Source organism: Cucurbita maxima, unplaced genomic scaffold (genome assembly GCF_002738345.1).
Source record: "Cucurbita maxima cultivar Rimu unplaced genomic scaffold, Cmax_1.0 Cma_Scf00023, whole genome shotgun sequence".
Lineage (NCBI taxonomy): Eukaryota > Viridiplantae > Streptophyta > Magnoliopsida > Cucurbitales > Cucurbitaceae > Cucurbita > Cucurbita maxima.
The window spans coordinates 817,732-835,086 of NW_019272039.1; the positions used below are offsets into that span (position 1 = coordinate 817,732).

Genomic DNA, 17,355 nt, shown 5'->3' on the forward strand with positions numbered 1-17,355 from the left:
AGTTCATGCTTCAACAGTTGAGAAAACCATTTCAGAAACTATCAGTGCCCACATTCATATCAGCCGGAATGACTTTTGATGTGGCAAAACTTCCCGAGAGTGGAGAACTTCCTGACATTGTTCTACCTACCCTTCGACTCTCAGTTCCTACTGACCTTCTTCCTTCACGAATCACAGCATTATTTTCACCCACCCTCGGTGGCAGATCAGTTAATGAGGGAGACTGCCATGAGGGAGGACTTGCAGAAGGGTCCCTGAGAGATCGCGACCTCTGAAGGACAATGAGGTCCCTCATAAGAGACCTGTCAGCCAAGATGGGGCTGTGCTTGTGCATGTGATTCTTCAAGTGAATGCAGTTTGTCAAGTGAATGTGGTTATGCAGATGATCGCTTATATCACCATTTGCCTCCTTAAGAGTATTATCGCGGACAGCTCTAGTCATGATGAGAATACAAATGCATTTGGTAGGGAAATTTCTTGACAATTGAGGAAACGAATCGAAGTATATTGCATATGAATCAGACAACGAAAGCTCCAACCTCTGCAATTACGATATATAAATTCCAAATACCCCGCAGTTTAGGCAAAGAGAGGTCCTATTTTAAAGTAGGTAAGTTAAATTCTAACTCTATTTAAACCAACCCATTTCAAACATTTACTTCCAAACCTCGTCGACTTTCCTCCAATTAGAACATGAGAAACAAAGAAAATCCATCACCTCAACACTTCCAATCACCCATCCCAAAAAACCTGGGTCGAGTACATCATGAAGCTTATCACTGGAGATCCAAGTTGAACGTAGCATTCAAACCAAATGCTACTCCAACTGAATCCTAATTAGCAGCCAAAAGAAAACTCCAATGCAAACTGCAACAAGCTCAACCCAGCTTCAGCACGTAAGGGAAACCACAAAGGAACCCCTCTTTCCACAAAAAAAAAAAAAAATGCTAGAATCAAAGCCTCATTCGTAGACCCATTAAATCCCTAAAAAAAATGGTGGCCGTCTCTGTCAAAACGGAAGAGAACAAAATGAGAACGACAGAAAAAGAAGATAAAAAGATACAATGAAGAAAACAGAAAGAGTAGGGCAGAGAGAAAGTGTTGAGGAAGATGGAAAAAATCAAAAAGGAAAGAACAGAAATCACCTGAATCAGAAGAAGGGAACAGCAGAATCCAATCTGGCGCTTCGAAAATTAAAGCCCGGATCTCTCAGCAAGCTTCCCATGAAGCTCACGAAGTGCCCTTTCACAGGAAAGTGATAACCCAGTCCAAACACACAGGAACCTCCGCTTCACAGAGAGAAACAGAAAAATTCAGCAGAATACCGAGCATGAGCAGAAGAGTGTATAGCGGGAAGTGAGGAGGAGGAGAAGAAGAAGAAGAAGAAGGACACCTCGGCCACGTCAGCACAGGAACATAAACAATTTATTGAATAACACCGTCATTGTGCATTTATTTAATAATTAAATGAGATAAATTATATTTGAAAGTTAGAATTATATAAAAAGAATAAAAGTCAATATTTCATTTCACAGTAAATACAACTTCCAATTTTATAAATTTTATCTAATATGTTTGAGAGTATGAAGTTACGTGAATTTGAATCCAATTAAAACATATTTATCTAATATATATTAATGTTTGCCTTGCCGCTGTTAATCTCATGAAATGGAACATGGGTGTTGGATGGGCTATACCAGCCCATTATCAAATGGGCTTTTAAGGCAAGTCTGGCCCACCTCTATTGATCGAGCCCACCATTATTGGCATGGGGAATTTGGACCCTACGGCCCAAATAAAAACACCCTTTCCGAAAACATCCAAATAACAATACCCCTTCTATTTTATTGGCCCCACGTCCGAAATAAAATTGTATTTAAAAATTAAATTGAATAATACCAAGAAAATTCATTAGTTCATTTACTAATTTGTTTAATTATTTGTTTATAGTCTTTGATATTAAAAAATGGTGTATTAAAAAGAAAATGGGAAATAAAAAAAGTCAACAGGAAACAATGATGTGGAGTATTGAGGTCAAACTGATGAAGTGTTTTGCCACGTGTCATTTTTGTTGGTGGGGAATACACAGAACATCGTGGAAGCAGTGGGGGCGTTTCCAATTGCCACGTCGCTTTTCCTCTCCCTCCCGTTCGAAGTCCTTCCCCTTCCCAAATTCCCTCCGCCTCCTTTCCCCCATCGTCTCTCATTTCGTTTTCTCCTCTTCACTCTTTCTTCCCCGAAATCTGCATACCCATCGTCTTCTTCACTCTTAAACCATGAATATCTTCAGGTTCGCCGGCGATATGACCCACTTGATCAGTGTTTTAGTTCTTCTCCTCAAAATCTACGCTACCAAATCATGCTCCGGTAATTTACCTTCCCTTTTTCTTTTCCTGTGTTCTGCTGTTTGATTCTGGCATTAAGGAGGAGAAGATGATACTAAGAAATTTAAATACCAGTGTGGGTCTCCGGTATATTCTTTTATTTTTTGGTTCTCAATGGTGGATCATACTATAATGAATTGGAAATGGGATTATGATACTGACTTCTCGAAGCAGAAATTTAGTCCCTTCAGCTTCCAGACGGTGTTATTATTGCCGATGATTGGAGCATTAGGTTTTTTTCCCCTCTTTAGTTTTCGAGACGATTAGGTTAAAGACTGTGACTTTACTGAGTTGATTTTTGTATACTTGAATTTCATGGTTTAGACTTCTCTTCATCAGTACGTTTACTTAATTGGAATATGAACGTGGAATTGATTTGTTAATTTATGTTTTGAAGGAATTTCACTCAAGACTCAGGAGTTGTATGCCCTTGTCTTTCTGACCCGGTATTTGGATCTATTAACGGACTTCATATCTATCTATAATACTGTGATGAAGCTGATTTTTATAGCAAGCTCTCTAGCAATTGTTTGGTGCATGCGGGTGCATCCAATCGTGAGGCGGTCGTATGATAAAGATCTTGACACTTTTCGTCATTATTTTCTTGTTGCTGCAAGTTTCATTCTCGCACTTTTAGTGAATGAGAAGTTTGGGTTTCAAGAGGTGAGGTAATTTTAATATAAATTATTTTAGTTCGCGTTTGATGCTTGATGAGTTTCATCTGTTCATCTTTCCCAGCTTTCATCCCCATTAGGCAATGTTCATGTGAAATTAGAACCAACATGATAATTTGTTCATTTAACTGTAAAAGTTCATAAATTGATTTATGCAAGCCTTAACTAGTACTCTGGAAACTCTCCAGGATAAAAAGACCATTGAGCAATTTGCTGTCACATGATGCATCGGTTACCCAGTATGATTGCATCTTAACAATTCTCATGAAATATCTGCGTCTCTTAACAAATTGGAAGAAGTCCTGCAGAAACATCAGTGTTGAGACAAAATTTTGTAAACATAGCCTCGTCACTCCCTATTACCCCATTCCTGTTGATTGACAAGATACATCTTGTGATGTTACCTTCAAAGACATGCTCACTTCACTTTGTCAATACTCGTCAAGAAGGCTGTCTTTTGTTATTTTATTGTTGTAGAAATAATCCAGTCTTACTCTGATCCCTTCTTTGTTTCGTGTTTCCTATTTTCTTTCTTAATTTTAAGGATATGACACAGTAGAAAATGATATTGCTGAACTTGTTTTGCTCCAGGTCTTTTGGGTGTTTTCAATATACTTGGAGGCTGTAGCAATTCTTCCTCAATTAGTTTTATTGCAACGAAGTGGGAATGTGGACAATTTAACAGGCCATTACATCTTCTTTCTTGGGTTCGTATATTTCATTTATCATTGGTGGTGGTGCTTTATTGAAGAATTACTTTTCTGCCAACCTCATCAGTTTTTAAAGAATATGACCAGTCATTCTTTTTCTATTCTGCAGTATGTATTTGAAGTAATTTTATCCTTTAGAGCCATGACCAATATCCAAAACAATAAATTTTCTAAATGACATGTATAAATGGGTTTTTAGTTTCACATGGCAAGGATTTGTATCACTTGATACCCTGAAAATTTATATATTTCATTAAGTAGATTCCAACAAAGATATTTATATGTTCATTTTGACTGGTTCATGAAAAGCCCTCCACGTTCAATGTCATTGGACTAAGCAAGCCATGCATACATATCCAATATGTTCTTTAAGAAAATTTGTATATGTTTGTTATAAATCTATGATTGTTACCGGACCTTTTGTCATGGGGAAGGCTTCCACAAGCAGTTGGTACATGATATTTTTTCTACCAACAGTATAGAACTTTCTGGTTGATCTTCTTGAAAAGGAGCTTTATTTTAGCTAAGATCCTAACTTCTTCTTGGTTTACCCTTTCAAGCTTGTTCTGTAAATATAGTTTTTTTTTTTATTGGAACTAAAATCAATCTGCAGAGCCTATCGTGCACTCTACATCCTCAACTGGATCTACCGATATTTCATGGAAACGCACTTCAGTCGGTGGATAGGTAAGATTGGTATTGGTTTACGATCACACACTCTTAGTCACTTGTTACCTGTAGATGGCTTACATTGTGTTTGATTTCTTGTAGCTTGCATTGCTGGCCTAGTTCAGACGGCTTTATATGCTGATTTCTTTTACTACTACTACATTAGGTGATTGAATCAAACTCCTAAGCGGAGTACTGTTTTGGTTTTGCTTCAACTGCTGTGTCATATCGAGTGCTAAGCTTCCAACCTATCTTTTGCAGCTGGAGAAACAAGGCGAAGCTTCAGTTGCCAGCTTGATTAAAGCTGGGACCAGTTTTTGACTTTATGGAGCTTGAGATCCAATTACGTTTCTACACCATGGCTGGTAGCTTGGCTTGGAAGTGGGGATAGAACACCTAACTTCAACCATCACAACTTCCTTCATTTCCGGGTAGGGTACCTTTTAACTGCCAAAATGCAGGTGGGTTCTTGATGGAAACTGACATTTCATAGGGACTTTTTGATTAACCCTGTTCAAAGGTAATTATAGTTTCTGAGGTTAGGTTTCTTTTCTTCATTTCTAACTTGTAAAGATATCCTTTGGGACTTGGGGGAACTGACATCAAGGTTCTATTAGCTGATGCAGTCTTCCATTCTGTAGTGTCTAAAGTTTATTGCCAAGGGAATCACTTTCACATTGTTACCGAGAGAACAAATTTAAAGTTGTTCTTCGTTGAACTACCAATAGATAATGATGCCAATTCCGTTTATTTTGATTTTAGTTTTCGGTGGAAACACAACATATGACTTTAGTACCCTCCATTGTTATTGTGATGAAATTTAATAGTTAAGGAAATTGAGTGCGTTTTGGGCCATTGCCCACATGTGAAGGATATTATTGACAACTTTTTGGGAGTGTTTCAAAATGTGCAACGGTTGGCTGAAAATATGTGTAACCCATTGATGTATTGTGTACTATCTACGAGACTTTGCTTTTCCTCCTTAAGCTGCAACACTCAGCTCTTCCCTAAGTTTATTCAAAAAGCCACTGATGGTCTCTTGAGTTTTTTCAACTTTGTTGTGCTGCACAGCAAGTGCCATCAGACAACTCTCAACTTTAAACTGCGGCCACCGCTCATCAAAGGCAGAGAAGAATCAATGTGTCTGATACAAGTCCTATTGTGTTCTGAAAAGAACACTTGCTCTGTAAAAGACAACTTTGAATTTTGAAATGGCTGGTTCCAAGAGCTTTAATGTAAGGCTAGTTCAAATAATGGTGGAAAGAATTTGATTATCTTTATTGTCGTCTAAATTAGTAGAGCAAGTAGTGTGAGAAGTGAAGCCAAACAATTGAGTCTTTTGAGGTGAGGCGTAAGGCCCACTAGTAAAGCAAAGAGAAGCACTTGGAATAGGAATAAGGATAGGGCTACCAGAGTGGTTTGCCAATCCCCAAAAGCTTCAGCACTCTGTGACCACCAGTCTTCTCAAGTCTTGAGTGCAAGTATGAATCCTTTTTTCATCTCCAGGAAGGGCCATGACACCTGCTGTCATTTTAGTCTTATTCCATTAGAGAGGCTGGATGAGCACACTTGCTTGGTGTTTAACAGCCACCATTTTGAACTTTCTGCTTTGCTGAATCTGCATGTGAATGTATATTGATGTCACCGATCGATTGAAGCATGCTTATTGCCATAACCGACTCCAAAATGTTGGGTCCCGATCTCATTGCATGCCACAAAAGAAAAAGTTGTTGCTAAACTTATTGATTAGGAGTAATCAAAGCTTGAAATTAGAGTATAGAAATAGAAGAAAAAAAAGCTGCATTGTTCTGTCCGCCATTGAAAGTTAGCTGAGTTTATTGCACTAATTTTGTCTTATTTGTGTCGGAATTATGCAGCAGCAAGGACCCAGTAGGCCATACACAACCCTCTTGATGAAGACTCCTCATTACCCCTCCTCCTCCTCCTCCTCCACCTCCGCTCCAGAATCTTTTTACATAACCAAAATTCCTCCCCCAAAGAATCATGGTTGTTATTATTCCAGAGAAGACGAGATAAAACGAACATTCTATTAGCTATTTGATTGTTCTTTAGACAAATTTAGGAAACAAAGACGTTGCAAAGGGAACCAAAAGAAGATGGTGACAAGAATAGTGCTTTTGTTCATTCCTTCTTTTCCCAAATCTTTTCCTTTTGCACCAGTGGTTTCACAAAGCAAAAATAAACTATCTTCAGAGTATGGGCCTATCCCTTATGTCTTTCTTTTTTGGCTCAACATATTCCCAACCTTAAGTCAAGTGTATGACAGGGTGAGTAATAATTACTGAGATAGACACACCTGCAAGAAAAGCTAAAAGAAAATTCAAAGTTTTCCACTTGGTTTAGGCTTGGAAGATTTGTGCATGAAGATTAGTAAAAGAAGAAGAAGAAGAAGAAGAAGAAGAAAACTCAGCAATCCCAATGATTAAAATTTGGTTTAGTGTAGGGTCCATGGTTTGATCTACACACCCAAAGCTCATCCATCACTTTACAAGCGTAGACTTCACAAATATTTTTGTAATAATATCGCCTCCAGGCTGAGGCTGCTGATGGCGCCACCTAAATATTCTTAAACCCTATTATTAAGTTCAGCTTCAGAAGCACCCTTTCTTCATATTAAAGCAGAATCATTTCATTTCCATGGAAAATCACAGAGTATTATTAAGAACTGCGAGCGATGTAATGTAAAAAAAAAAAACTTACATTCTTGACACTGCGCTCTGTGCTGCTATATAATGGCAATGGCCATTGCTTTGGCTTCCTTTTCTTTTTCTTTGATTCCCACCTGCGCTTTGAATCTCTGCTTTTTTCGACCCAGACCTCCATTTCCGGCCTTAATCTAAGATATAGTCAAAGTTTCCTCCGCTTTGCTTTTTGCTGAGAAAACTCTGCTCCTTTAATCACTTTTCCCCGCTTAACCCTTTCTCTACTTCCCCTGTTTTCCTTCGCCAATCACCAAATCTTCCATTTCTGTTCTCCATTGGAGCCTCCCTCTTTTGAGCTCAATATAACTCTGTTTTCTGAGTGTTCGCGCGTGCGTGTGTTTTTCTCCTTTCTTTTTTATGGCAACGATCAAACCCAATTCATCCGTGAAGAGCAAAACGAGATTCGCTAGGACTTTTCAGAAGGTAATCAATCTCAGGAACGCAACTCGGATCGCGTCAAGTAATGGAATCTGTGTTCTGGTTTCACATAACAAGTTTAAAGATGAGTCGAGTATCCATGGAGGAAAATCCCAAATCTTTGACAGAGGTGAAGAAGACGTCAAAGCTCGGAACAAGGCAGTCATGGAAGCTCTGGCTGCAAAGCTTTTTGCTAGCGTTACTTCAATCAAAGCTGCTTACGCCGAGCTTCAAATGGCACAGAGTCCTTACAACAGCAACGCAATTCAAGCTGCAGACCAGGCGGTGGTAGACGAATTGAAGGTCATTTCAGAGTTGAAACGGAGCTTCTTAAAGAAAGAATTAGATCTCTCACCGCAAGTGACATTAATGCTCTCGGAGATTCAGGAACAGCAAAGTTTGATGAAAACCTACGAGATTACCATTAAGAAACTGCAAGCTGAGTCGGAGCAGAAGGATATCGGTATTGTCGCGTTAAAGAAAAAGCTCGACGAATCAATTTCGTTCAACAAGTCGTTGGAAAAGAAGCTAAATGCTAGTGGTTCTTTATCCATGTTCGATAATCTTCAGTTTTCTCTACTCAATCCAACCCATTTTGCTCAATTCCTCCATTACACCCTAAGATCCATCAGAAATTTCGTGAAATTGATGATCCGCGAAATGGAATCAGCAAGCTGGGACCTCAACGCGGCCGTTCAATGTATCGTCGACCCTGACACCAAATTCCCGGAGCCAACTCATCGGAGCTTCGCTTTTGAATCGTTCGTCTGTAAAACAATGTTCGAGGGTTTTACAACTGACCCAAATTTCATATTCCAAAACGATTCGTTTCCCCTCGACAAGCAGCAAAACCGCCAAATGTTTGAAAAATTCAAGAAGCTCAAACCAGTAAACCCTAAAATCTTCATTTCTCAAAACCTTAACTCCTCATTCGCTAAATTCACCCGCTCCAAGTACCTCCAACTCGTCCATGCGAAAATGGAGTGCTCTCTGTTTGGAAATCTGAACCAGAGGAAAATCATGAACTCCGGCGGCGTCCCCGACACGACGTTCTTCGCCGCCTTCGCCGAGATGTCGAAGCGCGTTTGGCTTCTACGGTGTTTAGCATTTTCACTGCACAACGACGTTACGATCTTCCAAGTGAGGAAGAACAGCAGATTCTCAGAAGTTTACATGCAATGCGTTACCGAAGAGACACTGTTTTCTCCGGCGGATATGAACGATTCAGCCGTAGGAACCGGGTCGGAGCCTCGAGTTCGGTTCACCGTTGTTCCGGGTTTCAAAATTGGAGAGACGGTGGTACAGAGTCGAGTTTATTTATCGCCGCCGAGTCGCTAAATTCCTGGCACGTCGGGACTCCGGAATGAAGGAATTCAGTGTTCGGAAAAATCTCAGGCGTTAGATGCTAAGCTTCGATGACCGTTAGATCAGAATTGATGGAAGAGATTAATCGGCGTACTGTAAAAACTATTTTCAATTTTTCCAATTAATTGTATAAATATCTGTATTATAGTCACACTTATGCTATAATTTATATATGAGTTATTATTCATATTAAAATAAAATTTTCATTAAAATTGTCTAATATTCACTTTAAAATTAGGAGATTTCTTGTTTAATAAGAAAACTTAATAGAACCTTCCCTACCATACAATTTATATATATATATATAGATATAGGTAGTAGGAATTATGATATTATTGGGAAAACATGATTTAAAATGAAGCTTGGGCACAAAGATTTGTGGTGTAAAGGTGGAATGGACGATGGTTGGGAAATTGAATGATATTTTTATGTAATATATAATGAGGATAATTCAGATGTAACACTATCATGGCATCTTCCTTTTCTTCTTTTTCTTTTCAATTTAGTGTTCCCAAAAATCATGACCCATCTCCTCCATTCTTTTTAATTTATACTTTATCTTAATGTATGGGGTACCCCACCATATACATGCACAAATAAATAAATATATACATCTAGAGATTGTCGACTTTGGCTCGTAACGTATAGCCGTCAATCTCACGATTTTAAACCGCGCCTACTATTGGATGCTATTATTATTATTATTATTTATTATTCCCAATCCGACATCAAAACTAAGATCCAGCTCACAAAGCAGCCTTCATTGCACCCACCCTTCAACATCATATGCAACCGCACACCCCCTTCAACACTTGGTTGTTGCGCGCCATTTTTGGTGTGATTGGATTACCTTCATGCATTTTCAAGTTAAAACAAAGAGAACATCTAGTAAGTGTTTGTGTCACATCAAGAGTCATTCTTTAGATGCAATATTAAGCAAGAACATCTAAACTTGTCATAGCATAATCTATGTTTATATATTGAACAAAACACATCAAATAGTGATCTTATCGATGTCAAATTGTCACGTTTTAATGGACTGGAGGGGCTAAGTACAGGAAAGTGCTACAGAAACAAGCATATATGAGATGCATTTAATCAGCTGTACAATTTTAATGCCAGATTCTTTGGAACAAAAAAAAAAACAGTGCCCATCACTATCAATAAACAAATGAATAAGCATTGCCGCCCTGTTGGAAATTAATTTGTGGGGAAGTACGAGGAAGCTGTAGCAGAATCACGACAGAAGGGCAATGTTTGACCTTTGCCTTCGCATTCAAACTTATGTTCACATCTACCATATCAATTCTTAAATCAAACACCTCATAAAGATAGATAAGCTCATCCCAGAATAATCACCAAAGGATTTGAATCCAGGTTCCCAGACACATTCTCTTATTAACAAAACGTAGTTCCAAGTCTAAACAAGATAGCCTTGATGTAGCAGATTTACAGATTTATGTTGAGCAAGAACAAAATGGTTCAAGTAACAATGAGAAAACAAATGCACTCAAGAATTTAACCCAGAAAAAAATATGAAAGAAAAGGATATCATTATGTTGTACATTTGCTAGAGTTTTCAAACAAGACGAGCTCAGGCTTCTGTTTCTAACTTTCTACTCGAACTCTGATCATTCCACCATCCAAAAACTCATGAATCAAAAGAATGGAAGTGTTTACAACACTCTGGACTGCCATCTTCAAACGCGCGTGGAAATACCAAGGACTGAGCCTCAAAGATTATTCACAAATCATACAGCCATCTTCTTGTCTGTTGTTTCTGAGACATCCCATGTCCGTCAGTCCATATAATCCCCATTCCATCCGAGTCTCCCCAATGCCAAGAATGAACGTTCTTCCCCATTTCATATTTTGCATTCACTTGTATATATCAGAAACAAATCCCATACGCTGATGGTTTAAATTAAACCATTTCATTTTGCTGCAAGTTAATCAACTTCCAGAAAGCAGAAAATGAATATGATACTAATCACCAGCCGGCAAGGTCAGTGTCATCACTGGAGAAGAGAATGGAGGCCACTGTTAAGTGCCATGGAGAAAATTCTCAAGGGGATTCTGGAGGAGAAGAAATGTCAGAAACTTCTGCAAGGGCTTCAAGCATGTTTATGACCTCAGTTGTATCATCCAAGTAATACTTGGCCTTGCTTGGTTTCTGTCCAACTGTGCACGCAAAAACTGATGTATTGGAAGAGAGGACGCCACTTGATACTGCATTGCCAATGATCTCAAACATGTCTTCATCAGATCTATCATCACCAATGCATAGCACAAAATCGGCCCGTCTGCCTGCATCGGCCATTGATGTGAAAATCTTTTCTGCCACCACACCTTTACTAACCCCCTAAAAATTACAACAGATTTCGGATCAGTTTTCATAAATTCTTAATAGGGGAGAGAATTCTAAAGTTTCGGTAATGTGGAATATATAAGCCTCATTATGTATACAGACGGTGATAATCTTTAAATTTAAGAAAGTAAAAGATGAAATATATATACACACACACACACATATATGCACGCCTACTGCATTTGCATCCCCATTTCTAAGAAAGTTCACACGTATGAGAGGTGATATAATACCTCAGTTCAAATTGTTCCAAGTAACCACTTCAAAATCCTTCCCAATAAAGAAAAAAACAATCGAAAAAAGTCCAAAATTGGGCGATAAGGCATAAGAAGACGGGACCAACAACCAGTTCTAAACCAAAACCAGAAAAACAACCACAACACAACAAGGCAATGCAATACGCAATTTCCAATTTGAATTAAAATGAAATACTCAATTGATGTTATTTCAGAAGTTTAAAGTAGAAGAAGATACCTGTGGCTTCACTTCTACAATGAACTGACCACTTTTTACAGCAACTGGTTCATTTGCAAGCACACTTTCGAGATGATCCAACAGTTCCTTGGCCTGGCTGCAACCAAAATCAGGGTCGGCATCCTGGTGGTGCCACACCAAGGCACTTTCTTTGGTTTCAATGGAAGAGCCGTCAGTAGCTTCTGTATATAATTTCATGACTGGCTCTGCGATCTGTATCCAGCCAAAATCACTACCTTGACCACAATTTTCCCAATCCTTATCAGCAGACCACCTGATAAAGTACAAGGATCAAACGATTGTGATATATATAGATATACAGATAGACAGACAGAAGTTATTTCGGTAAGAAACTGTGCTTTCATTCAGAAAAATGAAGGAAAATACATAGCCAGACAGATGGGAAGAACAAGATTTAGTGGAGGATGTTGTAGATGGAAAGGAGAAAAAAGAGCCACCTCATAAAATAGCCATGCTCTGCAGCAATCCCAAGTTTATCGCAAGAAGAAAACCAGTTGCCCAAACTTTCACGCCCTCTTCCACTGACAACAAAAACAGTATTCCTAACATCATCGCAAAGTGAATCTATGATTGAAATAACTTGATTACTTGGGGTCTTATCAATTGAAGTTTGTGGCATGACAGTGCCATCATAATCCAATAGTATAGCCCTCCTTTTAGACCTTGAATATTCAGCAACAATGGCATCAATAGACAACTTTTTAAAGTTAGGATCAAGTGCTACAACTCTGAATCCAAAGCCCAACCCAATTCCCCAGCACCGTTTTCTGAAGTGATCCTTACAAGTTCTTTCCATATCTTGGAAGAAACTCTTTGACCAGTATGCCACATCATGAGTACTCACATACTTGTAATGCTTTTCATGGCGCAATTGCTTCTCAGCATCAGCCATTGATATTGCCTCATTCAATGCTTCGGCAGTAGCTTCAATGTTCCATGGATTAACCCGCATTGCACCACTGAGAGAAGGGGAACATCCCATGAACTCTGATATGACTAGCATGCTTTTTTGTGGTCCATTCGTTTCAGTGCTATAATCTGATCCAGAGGTTCCCTGCCTGCAGACAACATATTCATAAGGAGTTAGGTTCATTCCATCCCTCACCGCTGTAACTACAACACATTCGGCAATGGTATAATATGCAGCTCTCTCAGTGAGAGAAACAGGCCGATCAATGAACACAATTGGTTCATAATTTTGCTGTCCAAAACAGTCATTAATTCTCTTGCAGCATTCCCGAATTTCATCTTGTATTTCCTCAAGATCTTTCCCTCCTCCTCTAGCTGGGTTTGCAATCTGTACAAAAACAGCTCTACCCTGCCACTTTGGATGTTGCCTTAGCATTTGTTCCATTGCCAACAACTTCAGATTGACCCCTTTAAAAATGTCCATGTCATCAACTCCAAGTAAGACAACTTTTCCTTCAAACTGTCGCTTGAGCTCCTGTACCCTCCAATCTTTATCAGCCAGCCTTAACACTGACTCCATCTGGCCCATGTGAATTCCGACAGGCATGATCTTTATCCCCACGGTCCTTCCAAAATATTCCAACCCAATATAACCCCTCTTTGATTGATATTCCAAACCCAACATTCGACTACAACAAGACAGGAAATGTCGAGCATAGTCAAAAGTGTGAAAACCAATAAGGTCTGAATTCAAAAGAGCCTTAAGAATCTCTTCCCTCACTGGCAAAGTCCTATATATTTCTGATGAAGGAAATGGACTGTGAAGAAAAAAGCCCATTCTCAATCTTGTAAACCTTCTCCTCAAAAAGGTGGGCAGCACCATCAAATGGTAATCATGAATCCATACAAAGTCATCATCTGGGTTTATGACCTCAATGACCCTTTGAGAAAATATTTTATTAGCTGCTACATATGCTTCCCACAGAGACCGATCGAACCGACCACCATGAGTTGCTGAGAACGGAAGCATATAATGGAAAAGTGGCCACAATTGCTGCTTGCAAAAACCATGATAAAATTTAGATAAAATTTCTTTAGGCAAAAACGCAGGAACACACTTAAACCTCTCCAACAAAAGCTGTGATACATCATCTTGTTCGGAAGAATCAACGTCCACCTGCAAAGATCCTACATACAAAACCTCCATATCTTCCGGCAAACCATCCTTGAGCTGCCACAACAAAGAGTCTTCATCCCAACTAAAACTCCAGCCTTTATTATCCGGTCTACGCTTCACTTTAATAGGAAGCTGATTGGCAACAATAATTATACGGTCTTGCACAACTGAGGAAGGTCCCTCAGAAGTCACACTGTTTGCCTGATCATCATCAAGCTCTGATATTACCCCTGCAACAGTCATTACTCGTGGAAGTCGCTTCTTCTCACGACCCATGATGGGAAAATTCCCTGAAGCTAAATCTAAAAGATTTGTATACGATTTGGACATCATCTTAAATGGTCTACAATAAATTTCCAACTCAAAAAAAGCTTCACAAAGAATCTCAAGAGAGTATTCACAAAGCACAGGACAGGTTTCCTCCTCCTTGAACGCCTATAACTAAGCAAGATCTGAAATGGGTATCACATAAAGAGAGTCACCACGAAGACCAAGAAGTAAATTCACAGGAAATCGCATATCCAAAGCATCAAGAACTCATATACATCAAGTAAAAGATACACAAAATTAGGATATGATCCACAAAAATCCTTCCGAAACACCAGGTACTGCATACAAACAACCAGTACGATGAAACTAAACAGGAATACAACAAGAAATCAGAAATTAACTTCCAATTAGAGATGAAGATGCAGATATAATTACCAGAAAGACAAAAAAATCGATACTAACCAGCGGCAAAAGGATGAAAGGGAGGACAAATTATTGGGGGTGAAGTGTGTGGTTGGATCGGAAATTTGATGGAATAAATGAACAAATTTGCTACTTGGAACTGAAAAATCTAGGGTTTGGTTTTGGTCTCTCTCTCTCTCCAAGCCAAAGAGTCGCATTACAGACTCTCGTTTTCCTCCACCTTTTCTTTGCTCTAAACAATTCCTAAATTGCAATTTTTTTCCCTATCAGAAAAAAAATATATATTTATATAATTGAATTAAGAAAAAAATTGAAAATTGCAAAAGAAAAGAAAAGAAAGAGGATAAGGTCGGCCAATGGACTACCCAGTAATGCCAACTGGCTAGGACTAATGTTTAGTCCCGCGCGCTCTCAGTTGCCGCTGATGGAGCAAGCGCTTCGTGTCGGTTGATGGGAATAGCGACGTCGGACAAAGATAGAGTGAGGTGGGGGCCCGCAAAAGGAGGGGGAGTCCGCTGCGGCGAGGACAGAGGAAGTAGAGTAGTCTTGGTCGGTAAAATTGGGCTGGGGTTCGTCGGAGTTTGATAAGGCACGTGCTAGATAGGGGCACCGCATGAGGAGGTGGCTCCTGAGTGGCAGCAGATGGGGACAGTAGGTCCGGTTGCGGCCACGTGGCCAGATACAATAGGATTGGGACTCTATGGTGGGAGGGATGTCATTGATGACGTCATATGCCAAGCGAAGCAGTGGAAATCTCGTGCAAAAATTAATTTTTTTTTTTTTAAATGTATTTGTGGTTTAGGGTTGGGTAATATTAATGTATTTTTTCTATCATTTTTGCAATTTCCAAAGTTTTCACGTATATTTTATAACATTTTTTCAACAACCAATAATTTAAAATCTTGGAAAAACTCTTAACCTAGATGGATTAAATTATAAATGGGTGAAACTAATGCATTTCTTAAAATATAATTAAAAAATTAAATTAAAAGGAAATTATTTTACCGTTATGCAGTAATTTTGAAAGGGGAATGATGTAAATAAAGGAAAAAGGAAGGGCCCAAATATGTTAGGTAAGGAGGTATGGGGGCTTTGGCGAAATAGTCAAAAAAAACACAAAAGGAATGTAATGGCTGTGTTTTGTTTGACTTTTGTAATGTCCATTATAGCGGCCACGTACGGCAACTTGGAGGGGTTTTAAGGGAACTTATCCTATCCAAACACCCTTTATTCTCCCTAACTACAAAATTTCTTCCACTCTCCCCTTCTTTTCCTTCCCTTCCATTCCATGCAAGACAACATTGTGTTTGCTAGCGCTAAAACTAATCCCAAACGTGGTGGAATCCATTCTCCACCCATCCTATAAAAAGATACTCATTGGGCTCATTCCATATTCAGGTTAATAGGAATGCACTCCAAAACTCTAATTCACTTCGATACAACGAAGAAGGATATGCATTTTTAGAATGACATTTTATAATGATAATCGGAGGAGGGAAAAAAATATCACCTTCAAAGAACAAGAGGGGATGGCTTGGCTTGAAAAACTGGGGAGAGTAGCACAGGGTTGGAATTTTAGTGGTTTGACTCTGAAGAATATATTTGGAAAAAAGTCAAACTTGCTTTTTTATGTTTTATGAAAGCAATTGTCAATATTTGTGAATCTAATTTGGAAGCCAGTGAGCTGTAGAGCCATTCCCAGCTGCCCGAAGTCAGTAATTGTTCAAATTTTGACTTTCAAACCTTCTGAGGGATGGGTTTATATATGTGTGTTCCTCTTTGTTTGGCAGGGAATCTTGGTTAAAGTGGCTTTCTCTCATCCTCTCCATCATCAACCTATTGAATTGGATAAACCTTAGCGCTACAATCAGTACAGCTTTATAAAATCGGATTTAATATGAATTGTTCAAATTTAAGGATAGATCTTATCTGGTTACACAACAATAAGCATACATCTACATATCCTAATTTATAATTATTGGATTATAAATTTTGACAAATACTCTAATTCACTTGAGCTTCATTATAACTTTATCTTCCATTATTAAAGTCCCACATCAAATCATAATCAATTGTAAATAAAATGTCGATTCAAATTTAAATGAAAAACAAAAAAAACAAAAAAAAGAGAGAAAAAGTATGTTTATTTGTGAACGTGGAAACCCATTTCCATCAAAGAACGTTGTGGGCAAAAAGTAAAGAGAGTATAGATTCAATGAACCTAAGAACCACACATGCTAAGGTTGAGTCCCAAACAAAATTATTATTTCATTCCGTCCTCTTCTTCTCCCTCTTCCATTTGTGACGCTTTTTTAATTTTTTTTTTCTTAAGATACATGTGAGTGAAGACAAAGGATGGTAGAACTTATATGGGTCTGTATGTTGGAGTAGCTTTCGGCTGTGGGCCGGCCCACAATTTTCAAGGGCTAGGGAAGGTGAAAGCCCAAATCTTTAGGAGCTCCATCCTTTAGTTTCTTGAAACATTCAACCCTTGGATGTGAAGGTGTTTGAAGCAGTCAACATCAACTCCTAAATACCCTTTTTTTTCTTACAAAAGAAAGCATTTCCATCAGTGTAGTGAATAATGCATGGATTTGGTACTTTGGATTAAGAAAAGGTTACATGGGGTGGAGTTTTTAGCCATAATAAGCAAAAGTATAATCAAATTCTTAAAAGAACAGAGAAAATGTTTGACAGTCACATGGCGACATGTACTCCAAATCCCATGATGTGATTTTTCACCTTTCAATTTCCGAAAGCAACCACACCGA

At 38.7% G+C, this 17,355-nt stretch overlaps 4 protein-coding genes across 4 annotated transcripts; 2 read left to right on the plus strand and 2 right to left on the minus strand.

Annotated features, from left to right (window-relative positions):
* Positions 1 to 16: 16 nt before the first annotated feature.
* LOC111496853 (protein STICHEL-like 3) lies at positions 17 to 756 on the minus strand. Its single transcript, XM_023147384.1, has one exon. The coding sequence runs from the start codon at positions 440 to 442 to the stop codon at positions 32 to 34; it is 411 nt and encodes a 136-aa protein (XP_023003152.1). The 5' UTR covers positions 443 to 756; the 3' UTR covers positions 17 to 31.
* A 1,367-nt stretch (positions 757 to 2,123) lies between these two features.
* On the plus strand, positions 2,124 to 5,193 carry LOC111496851 (ER lumen protein-retaining receptor A). Its single transcript, XM_023147381.1, has 6 exons — positions 2,124 to 2,367; positions 2,782 to 3,047; positions 3,650 to 3,765; positions 4,382 to 4,455; positions 4,540 to 4,603; positions 4,699 to 5,193. Exons 1-6 carry the CDS (start codon positions 2,277 to 2,279, stop codon positions 4,733 to 4,735), a joined length of 648 nt encoding a protein of 215 aa, XP_023003149.1. The 5' UTR covers positions 2,124 to 2,276; the 3' UTR covers positions 4,736 to 5,193.
* A 1,931-nt stretch (positions 5,194 to 7,124) lies between these two features.
* Positions 7,125 to 9,129, plus strand: LOC111496842 (protein GRAVITROPIC IN THE LIGHT 1-like). The gene has a single exon (XM_023147372.1). It carries the CDS (start codon positions 7,518 to 7,520, stop codon positions 8,913 to 8,915), a length of 1,398 nt encoding a protein of 465 aa, XP_023003140.1. The 5' UTR covers positions 7,125 to 7,517; the 3' UTR covers positions 8,916 to 9,129.
* A 1,159-nt stretch (positions 9,130 to 10,288) lies between these two features.
* On the minus strand, positions 10,289 to 14,851 carry LOC111496814 (probable alpha,alpha-trehalose-phosphate synthase [UDP-forming] 7). The gene is made up of 4 exons (XM_023147332.1): positions 14,624 to 14,851; positions 12,243 to 14,343; positions 11,785 to 12,058; positions 10,289 to 11,304 (listed from the first exon to the last, which is right to left on the minus strand). The coding sequence occupies exons 2-4, from the start codon at positions 14,222 to 14,224 to the stop codon at positions 11,008 to 11,010; spliced, it is 2,553 nt and encodes an 850-aa protein (XP_023003100.1). The 5' UTR covers positions 14,225 to 14,343; positions 14,624 to 14,851; the 3' UTR covers positions 10,289 to 11,007.
* Positions 14,852 to 17,355: the final 2,504 nt, after the last annotated feature.

What these genes read in the sequence shown, in the direction of transcription:
- LOC111496853 (XM_023147384.1), bottom strand. Translation starts at nt 442, where the DNA reads ATGACTAGAGCTGTCCGCGATAATACTCTTAAGGAGGCAAATGGTGAT.
- LOC111496851 (XM_023147381.1), top strand. Translation starts at nt 2,277, where the DNA reads ATGAATATCTTCAGGTTCGCCGGCGATATGACCCACTTGATCAGTGTT. An exon ending in CGCTACCAAATCATGCTCCG is followed by an intron (nt 2,368 to 2,781) that starts GTAATTTACCTT and finishes TATGTTTTGAAG; the next exon opens with GAATTTCACTCAAGACTCAG. An exon ending in CATTACATCTTCTTTCTTGG is followed by an intron (nt 3,766 to 4,381) that starts GTTCGTATATTT and finishes ATCAATCTGCAG; the next exon opens with AGCCTATCGTGCACTCTACA.
- LOC111496842 (XM_023147372.1), top strand. Translation starts at nt 7,518, where the DNA reads ATGGCAACGATCAAACCCAATTCATCCGTGAAGAGCAAAACGAGATTC.
- LOC111496814 (XM_023147332.1), bottom strand. Translation starts at nt 14,224, where the DNA reads ATGATGTCCAAATCGTATACAAATCTTTTAGATTTAGCTTCAGGGAAT. An exon ending in GAGCATGGCTATTTTATGAG is followed by an intron (nt 12,059 to 12,242) that starts GTGGCTCTTTTT and finishes GTACTTTATCAG; the next exon opens with GTGGTCTGCTGATAAGGATT. An exon ending in TTGTAGAAGTGAAGCCACAG is followed by an intron (nt 11,305 to 11,784) that starts GTATCTTCTTCT and finishes TGTAATTTTTAG; the next exon opens with GGGGTTAGTAAAGGTGTGGT.